This window comes from Artemia sp. Qi Xiang Cuo, chromosome 14 (assembly GCF_049724085.1).
Source record: "Artemia sp. Qi Xiang Cuo chromosome 14, ASM4972408v1, whole genome shotgun sequence".
Lineage (NCBI taxonomy): Eukaryota > Metazoa > Arthropoda > Branchiopoda > Anostraca > Artemiidae > Artemia > Artemia sp. Qi Xiang Cuo.
In genome coordinates, this window is record NC_142807.1 from 24392327 (window position 1) to 24414832 (window position 22506).

At 34.1% G+C, this 22506-nt stretch overlaps 1 protein-coding gene across 1 annotated transcript in view; it reads right to left on the reverse strand.

Moving 5' to 3' along the window:
• Positions 1–4616: 4616 nt before the first annotated feature.
• Positions 4617–22506, reverse strand: part of LOC148944289 (uncharacterized) — an 84942-nt gene continuing 67052 nt past the window's right edge. Inside the window, exon 3 of the mRNA XM_089100089.1 lies at positions 4617–5184. Within this exon, the coding sequence (XP_088956215.1) occupies positions 4639–5184 (546 nt within the window). The 3' untranslated portion in view covers positions 4617–4638. The remainder of the gene's footprint in view (positions 5185–22506) is intronic.

Genomic DNA, 22506 nt, shown 5'->3' on the forward strand with positions numbered 1-22506 from the left:
ATAAGAAGCAACATTAGAACTTAAAACGAACAGAAATTATAACGTATATGAGGGGGTTCTCTGACAAGTCAATACCTCGCTCCCTACGCTACAGTTTTTTTTTAGTGCTTTCAAAAGAGCTATCTAATCTATTTAAACGGCTTTTGTGATTCAGGGGTTTTTGAATTAATTTTTTTTTAACTTTCAACGTAAAGAGCGTGGTATTTACTAAGGGGAGAACCCCCTCATATACGTAATAACATATACATAATGAAAAAAAAACAACAAAAAACAAGCGATACGGCTCAATAGTAATCGAAACTTTTAAAAACAGAAATTTGATGTCAATAAATGTATCAAAAGAATGGGCTTATAATGCTGATTCTAAATATATAAATTTCATTAAGTTTAGTATTACTCATCAAAGGCTACGAGCCTGAGAAATTTACCCGATTTTTGAAAGAGGGGGAAACATCCCCTACAAGTGAAAGAATTTTAATGAAAATCACACCGTCAGATTCAGCGTATCAGAAAACCTTATTACGTAGGTTTCAAGCTCATATCTGCAAAAATCTGCAACTTTGTATTTTTTGCTAGAAGAAAAATATACGACTATAGAAGTTAGTTACGTAAGTTAATTTGTAAATTACGTTATAACCAAATTTAGAGACATCCATTTAGCAAAAGAAAAGTAAAATTCTTATTCAAATTGTGTTTACTTATTCAATGACGGTGAGCCAAAATAAAAGCTGCATTAACTAAAAACGATCAGAAATTAAATTAAAAAAAACATGTTTTTAAAATGAAAGTAAGGAGCAAGATTAAAACTTAAAACGAACGTAAATGATCTTATATGAAAGGGGCTGTCCTCGCCTCAAAACCTCGCTCTTTACGCTAAAGTTTGACCCTGTCTCACAACTTTATTTTTAAAAAAAATAAAAAACTTTAGCGTAAAGAGCGAAGCGTTGAAGAGGGAACAGACCCTTTCATATGCGGAATAATGTCTGTTCGTTTTAAGTTTTAATGTCGCTCCTTACTTTCAGTTTAAAAAACTTGTTTTTTTTAATTTAATTCTAGATACAGGTTGATATTTAAACCTGGGCAAAAGCTGTGGCATAAAGGTGGATCTATCGGTAACATTTGAGCTTTCTTTTGTAATGGTTTGGAAGTTTAAACATTCATGCTGGATACAGATTGATGTTTAAACCTAGACAACAGCTGTGGCGTAAAGGCGGAACTATTGGTAACATTTGAGCTTTCTTCGGTAATAGTTTGGAAGGTTAAGCATTCATGCTGGATACAGACTGATGTTTAAACCTAGACAACAACTGTGGCGTAAAGGCGGAACTATCGGTAACATTTGCGCTTTCTTCGGTAATAGTTTGGAAGGTTAAGAATTCATGCTGGATACAGGTTGATATTTAAACCTGGGCAACAGCTGTGGCATGAAGGTGGAGCTATCGGTAACTTTTGAGCTTTCTTTGGTAATGGTTTGGGAGTTTAAGCATTCATGCTGGATACAGATTGATGTTTAAACATAGACAACAGCTGTAACGTAAAGGCGGAACTATCGGCAACATTTGAGCTTTTTTCGGTAATAGTTTGAAAGGTTAAGCATTCATGCTGGATACAGGTTGATTTTTAAACCTGGACAATAGCTGTGGCACAAAGGCTATTGATAATATTTGAGCTTTCTTTGGTAATGGTTTGGGAGTTTAAGCATTCATGCTGGATACAGGTTGATATTTAAACCTGGGCAATAGCTGTGGCATAAAGGTGGAACTAACGGTAACATTTGAGCTTTCTTGGGTAATATTTTGGAAGGTTAAGCATTCATGCTGGATACAGATTGATGTTTAAACCTAGACAACAGCTGTGGCATAAAGGCGGAACTATCAGTAACATTTGAGCTTTCTTCGGTAATAGTTTGGAATGTTAAGTATTTCTGTTGGATACAGGTTGATATTAAACCTGGGCAACAGCTGTGGCATAAAGGTGGAACTAACGGTAACATTTGAGCTTTCTTCGGTAATATTTTGGAAGGTTAAGCATTCATGCTGGACACAGATTGATGTTTAAACCTAGACAACAGCTGTGGCATAAAGGCAGAACTATCAGTAACATTTGAGCTTTCTTCGGTAATATTTTGGAAGGTTAAGCATTCATGCTTGACACAGATTGATGTTTAAACCTAGGCAACAGCTGTGGTGTAAAGGCGGAACTATCGGTGACATTTGAGCTTTCTTCGGTAATAGTTTGGAAGGTTAAGCATTCATGCTGGATACAGGTTGATATTTAAACCTGGGCAATAGCTGTGGCATAAAGGTGGAACTAATGGTAACATTTGAGCTTTCTTTGGTAATGGTTTGGGAGTTTAAACATTCATTATGGATACAGATTGATGTTTAAACCTAGACAACAGCTGTGCGTAAAGGCGGAACTATCGGTAACATTTGACCTTTCTGTGGTAATAGTTTGGAAGGTTAAGCATTGATCAAACAGTTCGTGGTAACGAACTGTAAGTAAGGAGCGACCCGGCTCAATGGTAACCGAAACTCTAGAAAACGGGTTTTTGATACCAATAGATACATCAAAAGAATCAGATTTCAATTCTGAATTCAAATATATAACTTTCATCAATTTTAGTTCTACCCATCAAAAGTTACGCGCCTGAGAAAATTTGGCTGATTTTCAAAAAAAGGGGGAAAGACCCCCTAAAAATTATAGAACCCTAATGAAAATCACACCATCATATTCAGCGTATCAGAGAATACTACTGTAGAGGTTTCAAATTCCTATCATTCATCAAATTCCAAATTCAAATTCATCAAATTCAAGCATTCATGCTGGATACAGGTTGATATTTAAACCTGGGCAATAGCTGTGGCATAAAGGTGGAACTAACGGTAACATTTGAGCTTTCTCCGGTAATGGTTTGGGAGGTTAAGCATTCATGCTTGTTACAGGTTTATATTTAAACCTGGGCAACAGCTGTGGCAAAAAGGTGAAACTATCGGTAACATTTTTTAGTGCAATATGCTGATCTGGGTACGATAGCGACAGTGTCGAAACTGCTTATCATATTTATTTAAAACCACAACTCGAATATGCTTCGCCTGCTTCGGGCCCGTATATCCAGAATTCAGCTACTTATATGACGAAACGCAATCTATTTAGAAAAGAGCCATAACAATCATAACTGGAGGTAGAGTAGTAGATTATGTCCAAACATTAGAATAACTGAGGCTGGAGTCATTGCGAGATAGACGCGGCCACTTGGCAAGCTATTGTCTTTTTGAGGAATGTTGCTTGAGTCACTTCAGTACTGACTGATCTCACCGCAAGATGCTGCATTGAATGTCCGCACCAGGTCAAGGGTGAAACTAAACCTCATGAAATTCCAGAAAAATTGTTATCGAAACTTGTTCGCCCCTTACTATATGGAAGTGTATCACAGGTTGTAGGGATTTAATATACGTATTTGCGTTTTATGGTTTCTATATTTGTAAAAACTACGTAAATTAGCCTTGATCTAGGGTGTATGTCTAAATGAACCTTAGTCTAAGTCTAAGACTTTGCGCAAGATATGCCACTACTAAACTTTTTTGGAGTTTTTTTAAGTTCCTATTTGAGAAATCGCCAGATGGGTTTTCAGGGGGTGAAATCTCTTAGGAAGTAATTCAAAGTAACTGCAGTATCTGAACTATTCTTCAAGTACTAAATATGGGGTGTCTCTTCTTTTAGGTAGTTCCAACAAGCTAAGTTTGTGTGTGTTTGCCTACGCTGCCTTGATAAAGAGTGCTCTAGTTAAGATAGCTCATCGCTTGTCAGAGAGGAGACTCTTCCAATCGATTGTAAATTATATATTTTTTTTTACTAGGCCTACTACTGCTACTGCTACTCGTAACAACTCACTGCAGCATCAAGCCGCTGGAAGCCAACACAGCTAGGCACGCTCCTCCTTCATCCCAATGAATTCAAAGCCTCCCTCTTTACACTCTCCCAAGAAGTTCCTATTTACCTTAAATCTTTCCTTACGACATCCTTTCATGACCATTTGGGTTTGACCTGCTTTTCGTTTGACCTTAGATGTTTGGTCGACAACGATGACCTTAGGCAAGTCTATCATCCTTCATCCGCAGAAAATTTCCTAGCCATCTCAACTTTTATCTCCTTCTAGCCCTAGAAAGAGTGATTTACCCACATTTTTTGTGCAGCTTACTGTTTAAGATCATATTTTTTACTTCATTTTCTTGTTGATGCTATAACAATGGGTAAGTTCCATGTGTATAGATATATATTTTTTTTGGTAAACTTTCATAAATTTTCGGAAATTGTTTTTCCTAGCCTGATGTCAAATGAACATTCTTTTTTCATTTACCAAAGAAATAGAAAGTTGTAATGTGCCACATTGAGGGACCGAGAGAAACATAACGTTAATAAAAAAAGTCGTTTTTTTTTCAAGGTTCAACAAGTCTGTTTTTGCATGAAATAATTATTTCAGAAGAAAACAACATTGTAGCAAACTCAATAGAAAAATGCTCTATAGTTTAAATAGTATTGATATGACGTAAAAATTTTAAAACCTGCGAAAGCATTCAAAAAATACTGACGCTACAGTAACTCCTTTCGTACTGTCCTTTTGTTGAAATTTTACTTTCAGAAGCAAAAATATATAAACACAAATAGCAAGTAAAAATACAAATTAACAAAGTTTACGAAAGAAATATTTCTGGAAGAATTTCTTGGCTTTTCAGTTCCAATGGCATAAAACGGTTCATATGCACTCATTGACACGTTACCTCCACATGTAAACTGGTAACTCTCGTAAGATGAACGGCATCGCCAATCACAACTATCATCTGCAACTCTGGCAACATCCATTTCTCCTGTGTAGATACATAAACACTTAATGTAATTTAACTGCTGCTGAACTAACGCATAAAAATTTGAAAAACGAATTTGGCTCTTGCAAAATTCTGCGCATAGCAAGGGTTCATTCTGAGAGACAGTGGTAATATTTGCGGTATGTTGAATTGAAGCAAGCTTTTCTTCTGAGACGCAGCCAATAAGTTCTACATACAGCTGATTTCTCGAACTTGTCGTTATATTGCCCGAAAGAAAAGGATTCCAAATTGATATACCAATTGTGTCATCGTCGTACAAAGGTAGTGTTGCTGCTTGGTTGCTTTCATAAAGTACAACCTGAAATCAAGAGCAGGGTATTTGTTTTGATTTAACAGTTTTGTGAAATATGCACGGAGAATCATACCGTATACTACTGAAGTTATGTGTTTTAGTATATTTTGAACGATAAATTGGTCAGATGAAGTAAAATAAAGCTACTTAAGAGAGAGGGCTGTTGCAACTTCACCTGTTTTTGGATATCTGTTGTTTCCAAAGCAAAATATTAATAACTTAGTATTTCACTTGCTCGTAGCTAATGCACGTTATTTCCATTGTTGTATAATACTTAATAATGATGCCCCTTCTTAAGGATATACATATACCACATCGTTAAAAATTTTTTTTATTCCTCATTCAAAAAGGAAATGCTGGTCCTTTTCTTAACATACTATATCTAAAACCTCAAGGCGGGGCTGATTTTTAGAAGAAGTACGCTTACAGGAGTGATGGAGGAGGCTACGTCCCTTCTCCAGGTTAAATTGTTGCTAAGCTTTATACCTACCAGAACTTAAACGGTGGGGGCTTAAACTCAGGACCCCTTCATCCTATATAGGTTCTTGCTATCTAAGATTAGAATTAAGCTGTAGGATTCCTCGTTGAAAGCACTGACTTTTTGTCTGAGCAAATTTTGGATATTAACTTGGGAGTGAGTATTTCAATGAGCTGCTTGATGTTAATCATCGATTTTTAATTATACTCCACTTCATAGCTCTATGAATTGGTGTGGTTAGGACAACTTAGAGGTAGTGAGGTTAGAGGCAAGTGACTGAAGATTATATATATATGATTTTTGACAAGAAGGAAGTACCTAGCGATTTTCGGAAAACTCTTACAAAACCCCTACATAAGAAAGGTGATAAAAGTAAATGTGGAAATTATAAAGGCATTAGCCTGGTTTGTGTAGGAAGTAAATTACTTAGTATAATGTTACCTTTTAGACTTAGTAATATATATATATATATATATATATATATATATATATATATATATATATATATATATATATATATATATATATATATATATATATATATATATATATATATATATATATATATATATATATATATATATATATATATATATATATGTATTATAATCCATCAAAAATACATGCGGTAGATTAAGTTTTAAGAGAAGAAAAGTGTGGTTCTTGGAAGGGTTGAGATATTTATGTTTATTTTCAATGTTGTAATAAGTACAAAAAGACAATATTTTTAATTTAATTCTAAAAGGTTTTCAGGTTTTTTAGTTCCTAAGTTTAATATGGTCATTACTTATCTTTAAAAACTTCTTTTTCGGGAGGTTTTTATTATTTATTTTCTGTTTGTCTTTAATTGCCAAAGTTTCAAGTTTTTCAAAATTCCCTATTCCAAAATAAATTTTTATTTTGAAATAAATTCCAAAATAAAACTATATGTGTCTTTAACACTCTTGGTGAGAACTACTAAAATTAAACTGAATATTTTATACATAATGATATTAATTGCCGAAAGCTCAGCAGCTCAAGATTTTATTTCAGTTTTTGCAAGATTGTTGGAGAAAGTCCCAAAACTTTGGGGATAGTGGAAACACTAAACAGAAGTCACTGATGAGCCAAAAGTAATGAAAGAGAGAGGTGACCCCGGGCTCTCAGCTGCCATTCTTGGGAGACATCTGACAGCTTATTAGTGGCCCCGGAATTCCTGTGTTATCTTAAAACCACTTTTTTGTGAATAGGCAGCGTGACGGTGGTGTGCTTCTGGCACTTTGACGATAAATCACAGCAGTCCAGTTTTTGTTAAGAAGAAAATCATTCGGTGATGATTTCTTGCATCCCCTGGCATTGAGCGCCCCTAGACCAGGGCCTAGGGGGCCTATTGGTAAATCCTGACCTGGTTTCACTGCAATTTCCATTTTATTCTCAATGTTCTAATAAATACAAAAGAAAATATTTGTTATAAAATTCGTTTTAGTAAAGCGCCAAATGCGCAATAGACCTTATCCTTTTACCGTTAGGGAAACGGGGAGTAGTCAAACTCTTGTTTGTAGTGAAAACTATAGGTGTCTTGAACAGTTTTGTAAAAAGCTAATAAAATTAAACTGAATTTTCATTATTTTCGTAATAAAATATCGTTAATAAGTTTTTTTGCGTGGGGGTGGGGCCATAGAGGGATGGCCAGGGGTCAGCTCCCATGATTTTTGGAATAAAATATCGTTAATCAGTTTTTTTTGGGGAGGGAGTTCAAGTCATGGAAGGAGGGCCAGGGGTCAACTCCCATGATTTTTTGAATAAAATATCGTTAACAAGTTGTTTTTTTCGTGGGGGGAGGGGTTTGGGTCATTGAGGGAGGGAGGGTCAGGGGTCAGCTCCCTTAATTTTTGGAATAAAATATTGTTAATAAGTTGTTTTTCTCGGGGGGGGGGGGGCACGGAGAGAGGGCCAGGGGTCAGCTCCTATGATTTTTGGAATAAAATATCATTAATAAGTTGTTTTTATGGGGGGGGCGAGCTATCGAGAGAGGGCCAGGGTTCAGCTTCTTTAGTTTATCATTGATAGTTTTTTTCTGGGGGGAGAAAATCGGCCCATGGAGGGCCAGGGGTCAGCTCCCATAAGTTTTGGAATAAAATGTCGTTAATAAGTTTTTTTAAGGGGGGTCCGGGTCATCGAGGGAGCGCCAGGGGTCAGCTCCCGTACTTTATTATTGATATTTTTTCGGGGAGAGGAAGGGGATCGGTCCATGGAGGGCCAGGGGTCAGCTCCTATAAGTTTTGGAATAAAATGTTATTAATAAGTTTATTTTTTAGGGGAATGGGGTCGGGCCATGGAGGGTCAGGGGTGAGTTTCCATAATTTTTGGAATAAAATATCGTTAATAATTTTTTGGGTGCAGAAATCGGGCCAGGCAGGGAGGGCCAGGAGTCAGCTCCCTTAATTTTTGGGAAAAATATCGTTTATGTGTTTTTTGAGTGGGGGTGAGGGTCGGGCTTATCTGATCATTGAACTATTTTAAAACCCTCGCATTAAAAATCTTACATGCCCCCTGGGCAAAATATACAACACGTGCCCTCGGGATCTGGGGGGTTATGTTGTCCCTGGAGTTTTTGTTATCTGATCTTTGGACTTATTTTAACAGAATGGCTAACTCAAAAATTCGATCGGATAGATTTAGGGCAGAGAGGGCGGGGGGGCTAATTTCCCTCCGGTTTTGACTCTTAAAAAGAGAACTAGAAATTTCAATTTCCGTGTCGAATTCAATTTCCAATCGAATGAGCTCCCTCTGAAGTCTATACGACCATCCCTTCCATAAAACCTTATAAAACCTAAAAAATTATATAAACCTTAAACCCCCGGGGTATCATTTTACAACACTAGGCCCATGGTTCTGGGTGGTTGTGTAAACCGCTTAGTTTTTAGCATATGATCTTTGGTCAATTTGAACAAAATGACTATCTCAAAAATAAGATCGGACGCATTTGGGGAAAAGAGTGCTGGCGGGGGCAACTAGTGGCCATTGGATCACTTTTGACTTTGAAAAAGGGAACTAGAACTTTTAATTTTTAATCATTTGAGTCCCTTCCGAAGTCTATACGACTACCTCTTCCATAAAAACCATTATATGCCCCGGGGCGTAAGTTACAACCTGGAGCTTCATGTCGTCTCCAGTGGGTATAATTGAAGTCATTTCGACGTATTATTCAGGAATAATAAAAATTGTAGCCTTTAGATTGGACTCCTTAAGGTTAAACGGCTCAAATATTTAGCAGCATTGACTAAGTAAACAGCGACATGTCTCTCTTATTTTTTTTTGTGTGCTTTGAATGGGGAGAGTAGAAGGCTATCTTATACTCCGATTGCCCACCCCTGCTGCCACTTACAACTTTTTTACATAATTTATTCATGTTTTTATGGTTTTTGTCAGTGAAAATGGAAAAACAGAATTTTTATAACTTGAAAAAACAGGAATTTTCTCACATTGATGGATGTTTTCTTGGATGGTTATGGGTGTGGGTCAATTTATTTGATGTTTTTCATGGATGTCAACAATAATTTATGTTTGTTTTATGGTGTTTGTCACTGAGAATGAAAAAACATGAAATTTATCATATTTATGGATGTCAACAGCAATTCATGTCTATTTTATGGTTTTTGTCAGTGAGAATGGAAAAACTGGAACTTTCTCAGATTTATGGATGTCAACAGCAATTTATTTCTGTTTTATGTCTTTAGGCGAACCTAACCTGAGAAATTGATTTACATAATCGACGGGGAAATTATTGATTCACGAAGGGGAATTAAGAAACAAACATGGCTTCTTTGATCTTTAGGCTAACCTAACCTGAGTAATTGATTTACATAATCGCTAGGGGAATGTATTGAATCACGAAGGGGGAATTAAGAAACATTAAGGCTTTCTTTAATCTTAGGTCTGAGGGATAAACGTTCTTTAGGTCAGAGAGAAAAATTAATATTCTATTTTTAAATAGGGCTTCATTGATCTTTACTGTCAGGAATTATAAATGACATCACTTGTTATCTTGGAATCATGCGGGAGGCTAAAGAGATAGAAATTCTATTTTTAAATACGGCTTCACTGAGCTTTAAGTCGGAGAGATAAATTGATATTCTAACGAAACCTTAATAGTGTAGCTAGGAACATTTATGAGATGAAGAGATTAACGTAGGAAAGGGTTTCCTAGAAATTTGAAATGTGAAAGCACAGAGATGCCAAAAACAAAAGGAACACACTGAGATTACTTTGAGGGGATTATTTGGGTGAAATGGTTTTAGACATTTTAGGGAATTATTTCGGTGAAACAGTTAGAGACATTTTAAAAGATGATTTTAGAAAAGGTTTTAGAAGAGGTTTTGAGTGTGGTCGTTACAGTAAACAAGTTCTATTTAAACAGTGTCGTAAGGTCCTCTACCCCAACCCCAAAAGACCCCGATCGCCCTACCCCGATCCAAAGGGCTGCGATCCCCAAACCCCCAATCCGAAGGAACCCCCCAGTCCCCCAAGGGTCCCCGGGCGCCCCCCCCGCTCCCCCCGACCCCCAAAGGCCCTCCCCGGGCCCCCAAAGAGTCCCCTCCATATTTTTTAATACTTTTTTTAAGGCTTTATTATATCTTTTCAGAACAAGTTATTTTCTTAATGTCCATCCTAAACCCATTTTACAAGTTGAAATGGACGAAACCGTTTTAGGCCTTTTAGGGAATTATTTCGGCGAAACAGTTAGAGACATTTTAAAAGATGATTTTAGAAGATGTTTTAGAAGAGGATTTGAGGGTGAAACTCTGTGCTCGTTATAATACACAAGTTCCATTTGAACAGTGTCGTGAGGTCCCCTACCCCAATCCCAACGGCCCCCGGTCCCCCTAATGCACATCGAGCCCCCCAAGACCCCCGGAACCCCATCCCCCCCCATTTTAAAAAAATAATTTTTGAATTTTTTTAACATGGTATTTTTTTATATCAACCCTTTTCCAACTTAAAGTACTTATCTTTTTCACTCACAACTATACTTTACAGCTTTTTGGATACCTCAACACCAAAAAATACTTTTCAAAGACCATTTCAGAGCAAGTTACTTTCTTAATCTTCCTAATAGACCCATTTTGCAACTTGAAGTACTTATGTTTTTCCCCCACAACTATACTTTACAGCTTTTTAAGTGTCCCAACACCAAGAACTACTTTTCAAAGACCATTTCAGAGCAAGTTACATTCTTAATGTCCCTCCTAAACCCATTTTCCAACTTGAAGTGCTTATCCTTTTCACCCACAACTATACTTTACAGCTTTTGGATACCTCAACACCAAGAAATACTTTTCAAAGACCATTTCAGAGCAAGTTACTTTCTTAATGTCCCTCCTAATCCCATTTGCAACTTGAAGTACTTATCTTTTTCCCCCACAACTATACTTTACAGCTTTTTGAATATCACAACACCAAGAAATACTTTTCAAAGACCATTTCAGAGCAAGTTACTTTCTTAATGTTCATCCTAAACCCATTTTCCAACTTGAAGTACTTATCTTTTTCACCCACAACTATACTCTACTGCGTTTTGGATACCTCAACACCAAGAAATACTTTTCAAAGACCATTTCAGAGCAAGTTACTTTCTGAATGTCCCTATTAAACCCATTTTCCAACTTGAAGTACTTATCTTTTTCACTCACAACTATACTTTACAGCTTTTTGGATACCTCAACACCAAGAAATACCTTTCAAAGACAATTTCAGAGCAAGTTACTTTCTTAATGTCCCTCCTAAACCCATTTTGCAACTTTAAGTACTTATCTTTTTCACCCACAACTATACTTTACATCTTTTTGGATACCTCAACACCAAGAAATACCTTTCAAAAGGCATTTCAGAGCAAGTTACTTTCTGAATGTCCCTCCTAAACCCATTTTCCAACTTGAAGTACCTATCTTTTTCATCCACAACTATACTTTACAGCTTTTTGGATACCTCAACACCAAGAAATACCTTTCAAAGACCATTTCAGAGCAAGTTACTTTCTTAATATCCCTCCTAAACCCATTTTGCAACTTAAAGTACTTATCTATTTCACCCACAACTATACTTTACAGCTTTTTGGATACCTCAACGCCAAGAAATACATTTCAAAGACCATTTCAGAGCAAGTTACTTTCTTAATGTACCTCCTAAACCCATTTTCCAACTTGAAGTACTTATCTTTTTCACTCACAACTATACTTTACAGCTTTTTGGATACCTCAACACCAAGAAATACCTTTCAAATACCATTTCAGAGCAATTTACTTTCTTAATGTCCCTCATAAACCCATTTTCCAACTTGAAGTACTTATCTTTTGCACCCAAAACAATACTTTACAGCTTTTTGGATACCTCAACTCCAAGAATTACCATTCAAAGATCATTTCAGAGCAAATTACTTTCTTAATGCTCCGCTTAAACCCATTTTCCAACTTAAAGTGCTTATCTTTTTGGCCCACAACTATACTCTATAGCGTATTGGAACGCTCCAACACCTAAAAATACTTTTCAATGGCATTTTAGAACAAGGTCTTTTATTTATATGCTTCTTAAACCAATTTTACAAATTCTAAATTTTTCCATAGTAGATAGAAAAATCTAGATCATAGCTGTGAATATTTTCACGAAAGATAAGCAGTTCTATTTCAATTTTAAATTTTTTAAATGAAGTGAAGAAAAGTTTAAGTTCTCTTCTGAATTTTCTCAATGAAAAAGAAATTAGTTTTTATTCAATTCTATTTATTTCAAAAAGACATAAATAAATTTAAAGTCCAATTCTAATTTTTCGGTGGAAGATAGAAAAAGTAATAACATACTTGTGAATATTTTCATGGAAGATAAAAAGTTCTAGTTCAATTTAAAATTTTCTCAACGAAGTGAAGAAAAGTTCAAGTTCTTATTCTGAACTTTACCAAAGAAGAAACTTCAATTCTAATTTCTCCAGAGAAAACAAAAATATTCCACTTCAGTTCATTATTTCACAAAGACATAAAGAAATTTAAAGTTCAATTCTAATTTTTCGGTGGAAGATGGAAAAAGTAATATCATACTTGTGAATATTTTCACGGAAGATAAAAAGTTCTAGTTCAATTTAAAATTTTCTCAACGAAGTCAAGGAAAGTTCAAGTTCTCTTCTGAATTTTCTCAATGAAAAAGAAATTAGTCATTGATCATTTCTATTTTTCCAAATAATATAAAAATTTCCCACTTTAGTTCAGATCTGTCTCGAAGAGATGAAAAATTTAAAATACTGTTCCAAATTTTTCACAGAAGATAAAAAAGTTCAAGTTCTCGTCGGAATTTTATCAAAGAACACAATTCAATTCTTATTTCTCCAGAGAAAATAAAAATCTTCCACTTCAGTTCTTTATTTCACAAAGACATAGAGAAATTTAAAGTTCAATTCTAAATTTTTCGGCGGAAGATAGAAAAAGTAATACCACACTTGTGAATATTTTCCTGGAAGATAAAAAGTTCTAGTTCAATTTAAAATTTTCTCAACGAAGTGAAGAAAAGTTCAAGTTCTCTTCTGAACTTTACCAAAGAACACACTTCAATTCTAATTTCTCCAGAGAAAACAAAATCTTCCACTTCAGTTCTTTATTTCAAAAAGAAATAAATAATTTTAAATTTCAATTATAATTTTTCGGTGGAAGATAGAAAAAGAAATATCATACTAGTGAATATTTTCACGGAAGATCAAAAGTTCTAGTTCAGTTTTAAATTTTCTCAATGAAGTGAAGGAAAGTTCAAGTTCTCTTCTGAACTTTACCAAAGAACACACTTCAATTCTAATTTCTCCAGAGATAACAAAAATCTTCCACTTCAGTTCTTCTAAATAAAAAATTTAAAGTTCAGTTCTAAATTTTTCTGTAGAAGATAGGAAGAGTTATACTATGATTGTGATTATTTTCCAGTGAAGATAAAAAGTTTCACTTTAATTCTAATTTTCTTAAGTTCAATTCCGATTTTTTGCAAAGAGATGAAAAATTTAAAGTTATGTTCCAAATTTTTCATAGAAGATAGAAAAAGTTATACATTGATTTGAATATTCGACATGAAGATATGGAGCATCACTTTAATTCTGAGTTTTCTCGAAGAAGTGCAAAATGTTCAAGTTCTCTTCTGAATTTTCTTAAATAAGTAAAAAAAGTTAGCTCAATTCTGAATTTTACCAATGAAAATGAAAAAAGCTTCCACTTCAGTTCTTAATTCCTCAAAGACATAAAAAATTTAAAGTTCTCTTCTAATTTTTCCAAGAAAATAAAAAGGCTCCACTTCAGTTCTGGTTTTTTTCTTCAAAGAGATGAACAATTTAAAGTTCTATTCTATTTTTAAATTTTATTTTTGCTCCTTTGTCTTATTGATTTACCCATCAAATTTTTAAATTAGAAAAGGAGTGACTCGTTCTATTATTAAAGACAATCGTTCAAACTCCTTCATCTAACCTCCAAAACAATAGGTTAGGTTAAGTTTAAATAAATATTAATAAATAAATAGAAACATTTCTACATGTTTAAGTTAGGTTAGGTTAGGTTAACTTATCATGAGGGCTCATGATAAGTTAACCTAACCTTTTCCGGCGAGTATGGTTAGGTTAGGTTAGGCTAGATTAAGTTAGTTTAGATCAGGTTAGGTTAAGTTAGGTTAGGTTAGCCTACGGATGCTTCACTTTGGTTAGCTTAGGTTAGGTGAGAGACAGGCAAAAAGTTAGGTGTATGATTAGGTTAGGTTAGATTAAGTTAGGTTAGGTTAAGTTATGTTAGGCTAGGTTAGCCTACGTACGCGCGCGTACGTAGGCTAATTTTTATTTTCTTGGAAAAATTAGAAGAGAACTTTGAATTTTGTATGTCTTTGAGGAATTAAGAACTGAAGTGGAAGCTTTTTTCATTTTCATTGGTAAAATTCAGAATTGAGCTAACTTTTTTTACTTGTTTAAGAAAATTCAAAAGAGAACTTAAACATTTTGCAATTCTTCGAGAAAACTCAGAAATAAAGTGATGCTCTATATCTTCATGTAGAATATTCAAATCAATTTATAACTTTTTCTATCTTCTATGAAAAATTTGGAACAGAACTTTAAATTTTTCATCTCTTTGCAAAAAATCGGAAGTGAACTTAAGAAAATTAGAATTAAAGTGAAACTTTTTATCTTCACTGGAAAATAATCACAATCATAGTATAACTTTTCTTATCTTATACAGAAAAATTTAGAACTGAACTTTAAATTTTTTATGTCTTTGAGAAATTAAGAACTGAAGTGGAAGGTTTTTTCATTTTCATTGGTAAAATTCAGAATTGAGTTAACTTTTTTCTCTTCTTTAAGAAAATTCAGAAGAGAACTTGAACAATTTGCACTTCTTCGAGAAAACTCTGAATTAAATTGGAGTTCCTTATCTTTATGTTGAATATTCACCATCAATTTATAAATTTTTCTATCTTCTATTAAAAATTTTTAACAGAACTTTAAATTTTTCATCTCTTTGAGAAAAATCAGAACTGAATTTAAGAAAAATTATAAATAAAGTGAAACTTCTGATCTTCATGGAAAACAATCACAGTCATAGTATTACTTTTTCTATCTTCCATCTAAAAATTTAGAATAGAACTTTAAATTTCTTTATTTCTTTGGGGAACTAAAAACTGAAGTGGAAGATTTTTATTTTCTCTGGAGAAATTAGAATTGAAGTGTGTTCTTTGGTAAAGTTCAGAAGAGAACTTGAACTTTTCTCCATTTTGGTGAGAAAATTTCAAATTTAACTAGAGCTTTTTATCTTCCGGGAAAATATTCATAAGTATGATATTACTTTTTCTATCTTCCACGGAAAAATTTAGAATTGAACTTTAAATTTCTTTATGTCATTTGTGAAATAAAGAACTGAAGTGGAAGATTTTTATTTTCTCTGGTGAAATTAGAAATGAATTGTGTTCTTTAGTAAAATTCAGAAGAGAACTTGAACTTTTCTTCACTTCGTTGAGAAAATTTTAATTTTAACTAGAGCTTTTTATCTTCCAGGAAAATATTCACAAGTATGGTATTACTCTTTCTATCGTACACCGAAAAATTTCGAATTTAAATTTAAATTTCATTATGTCTTTGTGAAATAAGAAACTTAAGTTAGAGATTTTAATTTTATAGAGATAAATTATAAATTAATGTTGTTGTTTTGTAAAGTTCAGTAAATAACATGCACTTTTATTGACGTTATTGAAAAAATTTTAAATTGAACAAGAACTTTTTATCTTACGTGAAAATAATCACAAGTATGGTATTAATTTTTTTATCTACCACCGAAAAATTTAGAATTGAACTTTAAATTTCTTTATGTCTTTGTGAAATAAAGAACTGAAGTGGAAGATTTTTGTTTTCACTGGAGAAATTAGAATTGAAGTGTGTTCTTTGGTAAAGTTCAGAAGAGAACTCGAACTTTCCTTGACTTCGTTGGGAAAATTTTAAATTGAACTAGAACTTTTTATCTTCCGTGAAAATATTCACAAGTGTGGTATTACTTTTTCTATCTTCCACCGAAAAATTAGAATTGAACTCTAAATTTCTTTATGTCATTGTGAAATAAAGAACTGAAGTGGAAGATTTTGTTTTCTCTGTAGAAATTAGAATTGAAGTGTGTTCTTTGGTAGAGTTCAGAGGAGAACTTGAACTTTCCTTCACTTCGTTGATAAAATTTTAAATTGAACTTGAACTTTTTATCTTCCAGGAAAATATTCACAAGTATGGTATTACTTTTTCTATCGTCCACCGAAAAATTTAGAATTGAACTTTAAATTTCTTTAAGTCTTTGTGAAATAAAGACCTGAAGTGGAAGATTATTATTTTCTCTGGAGAAATTAGAATTGAATTGTGTTCTTTGATGAAATTGCGAAGAGAACTTCAACTTTTTTATCTTCTGTGAAAAATTTGGAACAGTATTTTAAATTTTTCATCTCTTCGAGACAGATCTGAACTAAAGTGGAAAATTTTCATATTATTGGGAAAAATAGAAATGATCAATGACTAATTTCTTTTTCATTGAGAAAATTCAGAAGAGAACTTGAACTTTCCTTGACTTCGTTGAGAAAATTTTAAATTGAACTAGAACTTTTTATCTTCCGTGAAAATATTCACAAGTATGATATTACTTTTTCCATCTTCCACCGAAAAATTTGAATTGAACTTTAAATTTCTTTATGTCTTTGTGAAATAATGAACTGAAGTGGAATATTTTTATTTTCTCTGGATAAATTAGAATTGAAGTTTGTTCTTTGGTAAAGTTCAGAATAGGAACTTGAACTTTTCTTCACTTCGTTGAGAAAATTTTAAATTGAACTAGAACTTTTTATCTTCCATGAAAATATTCACAAGTATGGTATTACTTTTTCTATCTTCCACCAACAATTAGAATTGAACTTTAAATTTCTTTATGTCTTTGTGAAATAAATAGAATTGAATAAAAACTAATTTCTTTTTCATTGAGAAAATTCAGAAGAGACCTTGAACTTTTCTTCACTTCATTGAGAAAATTTAAAATTGAAATAGAACTGCTTATCTTTCGTGAAAATATTCACAGCTAGGATATAGATTTTTCTATCTACTATGGGATAATTTAGAATTTGTAAAATTGGTTTAAGAAGCATATTAAGAAAAGAACTTGTTCTGAAATGCCTTTGAAAAGTATTTCTTGGTGTTGGAGCATTCAAAAAGCTGTAAAGTATAGTTGTGGGTGAAAAAGATAAGTACTTCAAGTTGGAAATGGGTTTAGGAGGAGCATTAAGAAAGTAACTTGCTCTGAAATGGTCTTTGAAAAGTATTTCTTGGTGTTGGGGTATCCAAAAAGCTGTAAAGTATAGTTGTGTGTGAAAAAGATAAGTACTTCAAGTTGGAAAATGGGTTTAGGAGGGACATTAAGAAAGTAACTTGCTTTGAAATGGTCTTTGAAATGTATTTCTTGGTGTTGAGGTATCCAAAAAGCTGTAAAGTCTAGTTGTGGGTGAAAAAAATAAGTACTTAAAGTTGGAAAATGGGTCTAGGAGGGACATTAAGAAAGTAACTTGCTCTGAAATGGTATTTTAAAAGTATTTCTTGGTGTTGAGGTATCCAAAAATCTGTAAAGTATGGTTTTGTGTGAAAATGATAAGTACTTCAAGTTGCAAAATGGGTTTAGGAGGGACAATAAGAAAGTAACTTGCTCTGAAATGGTCTTCGAAAGGTATTTCTTGGTGTTGAGGTATCCAAAAAGCTGTAAAGTATAGTTGTGGATGAAAAAGATAGGTACTTCAAGTTGGAAAATGGGTTGAGGAGGGACATTCAGAAAATAACTTGCTCTGAAATGGCTTTTGAAAGGTATTTCTTGTTGTTGAGGTATCCAAAAAGCTTTAAAGTATAGTTGTGGGTGAAAATGATAAGTACTTTAAGTTGCAAAATGGGTTTAGGAGGTACATTAAGAAAGTAACTTTCTCTGAAATGGTCTTTGAAAGGTATTTCTTGGTGTTGAGGTATCCAAAAAGCTGTAAAGTATAGTTGTGGGTGAAAAAGATAAGTACTTCAAGTTGGAAAATGGTTTTAGGAGGGACACTAAGAAAGTAACTTGCTCTGAAATGGTCTTTGAAAAGTATTTGTTGGTTTTGAGGTATCCAAAAAGCTGTAAAGTATAGTTGTGAGTGAAAAAGATAAGTACTTCAAGTTGGAAAATGGGTTTAATAGGGACATTCAGAAAGTAACTTTCTCTGAAATTGTCTTTGAAAAGTATTTCTTGGTGTTGAGGTATTCAAAAAGCTGTAAAGTATAGTTGTGGGTGAAAAAGATAAGTACTTCAAGTTGCAAAATGGGTTTAGGATGAACATTAAGAAAGTAAGTTGCTCTGAAATGGTCTTTGAAAAGTATTTCTTGGTGTTGGGACATTCAAAAAGCTGTAAAGTATAGTTGTGGGGGGAAAAGATAAGTACTTCAAGTTGCAAATGGGCTTAGGAGGGACATTAAGAAAGTAACTTGCTCTTAAATGGTCATTGAAAGTATTTTTTGGTGTTGAGGTATCCAAACAGCTGTAAAGTATAGTTGTGTGTGAAAAAGATAAGTACATCAAGTTGGAAAATGGGTTTAGGAGTGACATTGAGAAAGTCAATTGCTCTGAAATGGTCTTTGAAAAGTATTTATTGGTGTTGGGACACTCAAAAAGCTGTAAAGTATAGTTGTTGGTGAAAAAGATAAGTACTTCAAGTTGCAAAATGGGTCTAGGAGGAACATTAAGAAAGTAACTTGCTCTGAAATGGTCTTTGAAAAGTATTTCTTGGTCTTGAGGTATCCAAAAAGCTGTAAAGTATAGTTTTGAGTGAAAAAGATAAGTACTTCAAGTTGGAAAAGGGTTGATATAAAAAAAATACCATGTTAAAAAAATTCAAAAATTATTTTTTTAAAATAGGGGGGATGGGGTACCGGTGGTCTTTGGGGGCTCGATGTGCATTAGGGGGACCGGGGGGCCGTGGGGATTGGGGTAGGGGAACTCACAACACTGTTCAAATAGAACTTGTGTATTATAACGACCACAGAGTTTCACCCTCAAATCCTCTTCTAAAACATCTTCTAAAATCATCTTTTAAAATGTCTCTAACTGTTTCGCCGAAATAATTCCCTAAAATGCCTAAAACGGTTTTGCCCATTTCAACTTGTAAAATGGGTTTAGGATGGACATTAAGAAAATAACTTGTTCTGAAAAGATATAATAAAGCCTTTAAAAAGTATTAAAAAATATGGAGGGGACTCTTTGGGGGCCCGGGGAGGGCCTTTGGGGGCCGGGTGGGAGCCCGGGGAACCTTTGGGGACCGGGGGGTTCCTTCGGGATTGGGGTATGGGGATCGGAGCCCTTCGGATCGGGGTAGGTCGATCGGCGCCCTTTGGGGTTGGGGTAGAGGACCTCACGACACTGTTCAAATAGAACTTGTTTACTATAACGACCACACTCAAAACCTCTTCTAAAACCTTTTCTAAAATCATCTTTTAAAATGTCTCTAACTGTTTCGCCGAAATAATTCCCTAAAATGTCTAAAACCGTTTCACCCAAATTTCCCCTAAAATTAATCTCAGCGTGTTCCTTTTGTTTTTGGCATCTCTGTGCTTTCACATTTCAAATTTCTAGGAAACCCTTTCCTACGTTAATCTCTTCATCTCATAAATGTTCCTAGCTACACTATTAAGGTTTCGTTAGAATATCAATTTATCTCTCCGACTTAAAGCTCAGTGAAGCCGTATTTAAAAATAGAATTTCTATCTCTTTAGCCTCCCGCATAATTCCAAGATAACAAGTGATGTTATTTCTAATTCCTGACAGTAAAGATCAATGAAGCCCTATTTAAAAATAGAATATTAATTTTTCTCTCTGACCTAAAGAACGTTTATCCCTTAGACCTAAGATTAAAGAAAGCCATAATGTTTCTTTATTCCCCCTTCGTGAATCAATACATTCCCCTAGCGATTATGTAAATCAATTTCTCAGGTTAGGTTAGCCTAAAGATCAAAGAAGCCATGTTTGTTTCTTAATTCCCCTTCGTGAATCAATAATTTCCCCGTCGATTATGTAAATAAATTTCTCAGGTTAGGTTCGCCTAAAGACATAAAACAGAAATAAATTGCTGTTGACATCCATAAATGTGAGAAAGTTCCTGTTTTTTCATTCTCACTGACAAAAACCATAAAACAGGCATAAATTGCTGTTGACATCCATAAATGTGAGAAAGTTCCTGTTTTTTCATTCTCACTGACAAAAACCATAAAACAGACATAAATTACTGTTGACATCCATGAAAAACATCAAATAAATTGACCAACACACATAACCATCCAAGAAAACATCCATCAATGTGAGAAAATTCATGTTTTTTCAAGTGAGAAAAATTCTGTTTTTCCATTCTCACTGACAAAAAACATAAAAACATGCATAAATTATGTAAAAAAGTTTTAGGTGGCAGCAGGGGTGGGCAATCGGAGTATAAAATAGCCTTCTACTGGGGAGAATAGCTGCAGAAACTTGGTATAAGCCTCATTCGATCGAAAATCGAAAGCTCTAGTGTCTTTTTAGGGGCCTTGGTTGACAGGAGGACAACCAGTCTCCCTCCCATGTCTTGTTTTGTCCCCATAACCTCCATGGCATCTAATTAAAGCTTTGAGATGACCAGTGCGCTCAAAAGAATCAAAAGTTGCAAAATAGCTTCTCGGAGTGCCAGTCGGAATCAAAAGTCGAGGATTTCACCGATTATAAAATATTGAAGTTGTGACTTTCACGGCAAGCTAATACAGAGGCATTCTCAGATGATAATCCTGGGAAAATCAGTCACAAATTTGTCAAGTATCCATGTGAGCAGTACTTCCTGATTAGGCAGCATCGCTGTCTTATGCCTCGCCTCAAAACTATCTTTCGGTAACCTGAATTCATCTTTGTGATTAGATCTTCGTATAAGTGTACTCTATGATTTCAAATTTAAAGAAGGACCACGACTCCATTAACCTATCTCACTCCCAGCACTAACGACGTCGTTCCCTAGTTGATATTTTTTCAATAATTGCATTTTTAATTTCAACACATTTTTTTTCTTTTGCTGAATATGGGGCCTAGAATTTAATTCTTACTTTATAGATTCTTAATTCTTACTTCTTAATTCTTACTTGCATTTTTAATTTCAACACATTTTTTTTCTTTTTTTTTTGTTTGTGATTAGATCTTCGTATGAGTGTACGCTATGATTTCAAATTTAAAGAAGGACCACGACTCCATTAACCTATCTCACTCCCAGCACTAACGAAGTCGTTCCCTGGTTGATATCTTTTCAATAATTGCATTTTTAATTTCAACACATATTTTTTTTTTTTTTTTTTTGCTGGATATGGTGCTTAGAATTTAATTCTTACTTTATAACAAAATAACAGAATATAAGGCCCTTTACTAAAGTTTTTCAACTGAAAGTAAGGAGTAGAATTAAAATTAAAATCGAACAGAAACTGTTACGTATATCAGGGGATTCGCCCCCTCGGCAATACCTCGCTCTGTACGCTAAAGTTCGAATTCTATTCTAATTCTTTAGGAATGACCCGTGAATCACAAAAGCCGTTTAATTAGAATAAATAGCTCTTTTGAAAGTGCTAGAAAAACAAATTGTGTAAAGAGCGAGGTATTGACGAGAGGACAAACCCCCTAATATACGTAATGATCTCTGTTCGTTTTAAGTTTTAATGTTGCTCCTTACTTTCAGTTGATTTTTTTATGTAATTTCTGATCGTTTTTAATAATGCTTGGAAATTCAGCGCCTCCTTCATGGAAAATTCCCTTTTCCCATGAAAAGTTCTTCCATGGAAAGATCCTCTAACGCAATCCCCCCTCACCAGAAAAAATCCCCCTGAAAACTTTGTATGGTTCGCAATTATCAATACTATATGTAAACAATGGGTAAAGTTAACAACTTGAAGCCCTTTCCCTGGGGACTGTGGGGGATCAAGTAATCAACCTCAAATGCATAGCTATTGGATTTTTCGACTATGCTGAAGAAAATGATAATCTCAAAATTACGATTGGGCGGTGTTTGGGAAAAAAATGAGCGGGGGAGGGAGCCTAATCGCCCTCCAATTTCTTGGTCACTTAAAAAGGGCACTAGAAGTTATAATTTCCCTTCGAATGAGTCCTCTCGCGATATTCTAGGTGATCGATACGATCACCCTTGGGAAAAACAAGCAAAAAAAAAAAATAAACACGCATCCGTGATCTTTTTTCTGGTAGAAATACAAAATACCACATTTTTGCAGATAGGAGCTTGAAACCTCTACAATAGAATTTTCTGATACGCTGAATCTGATG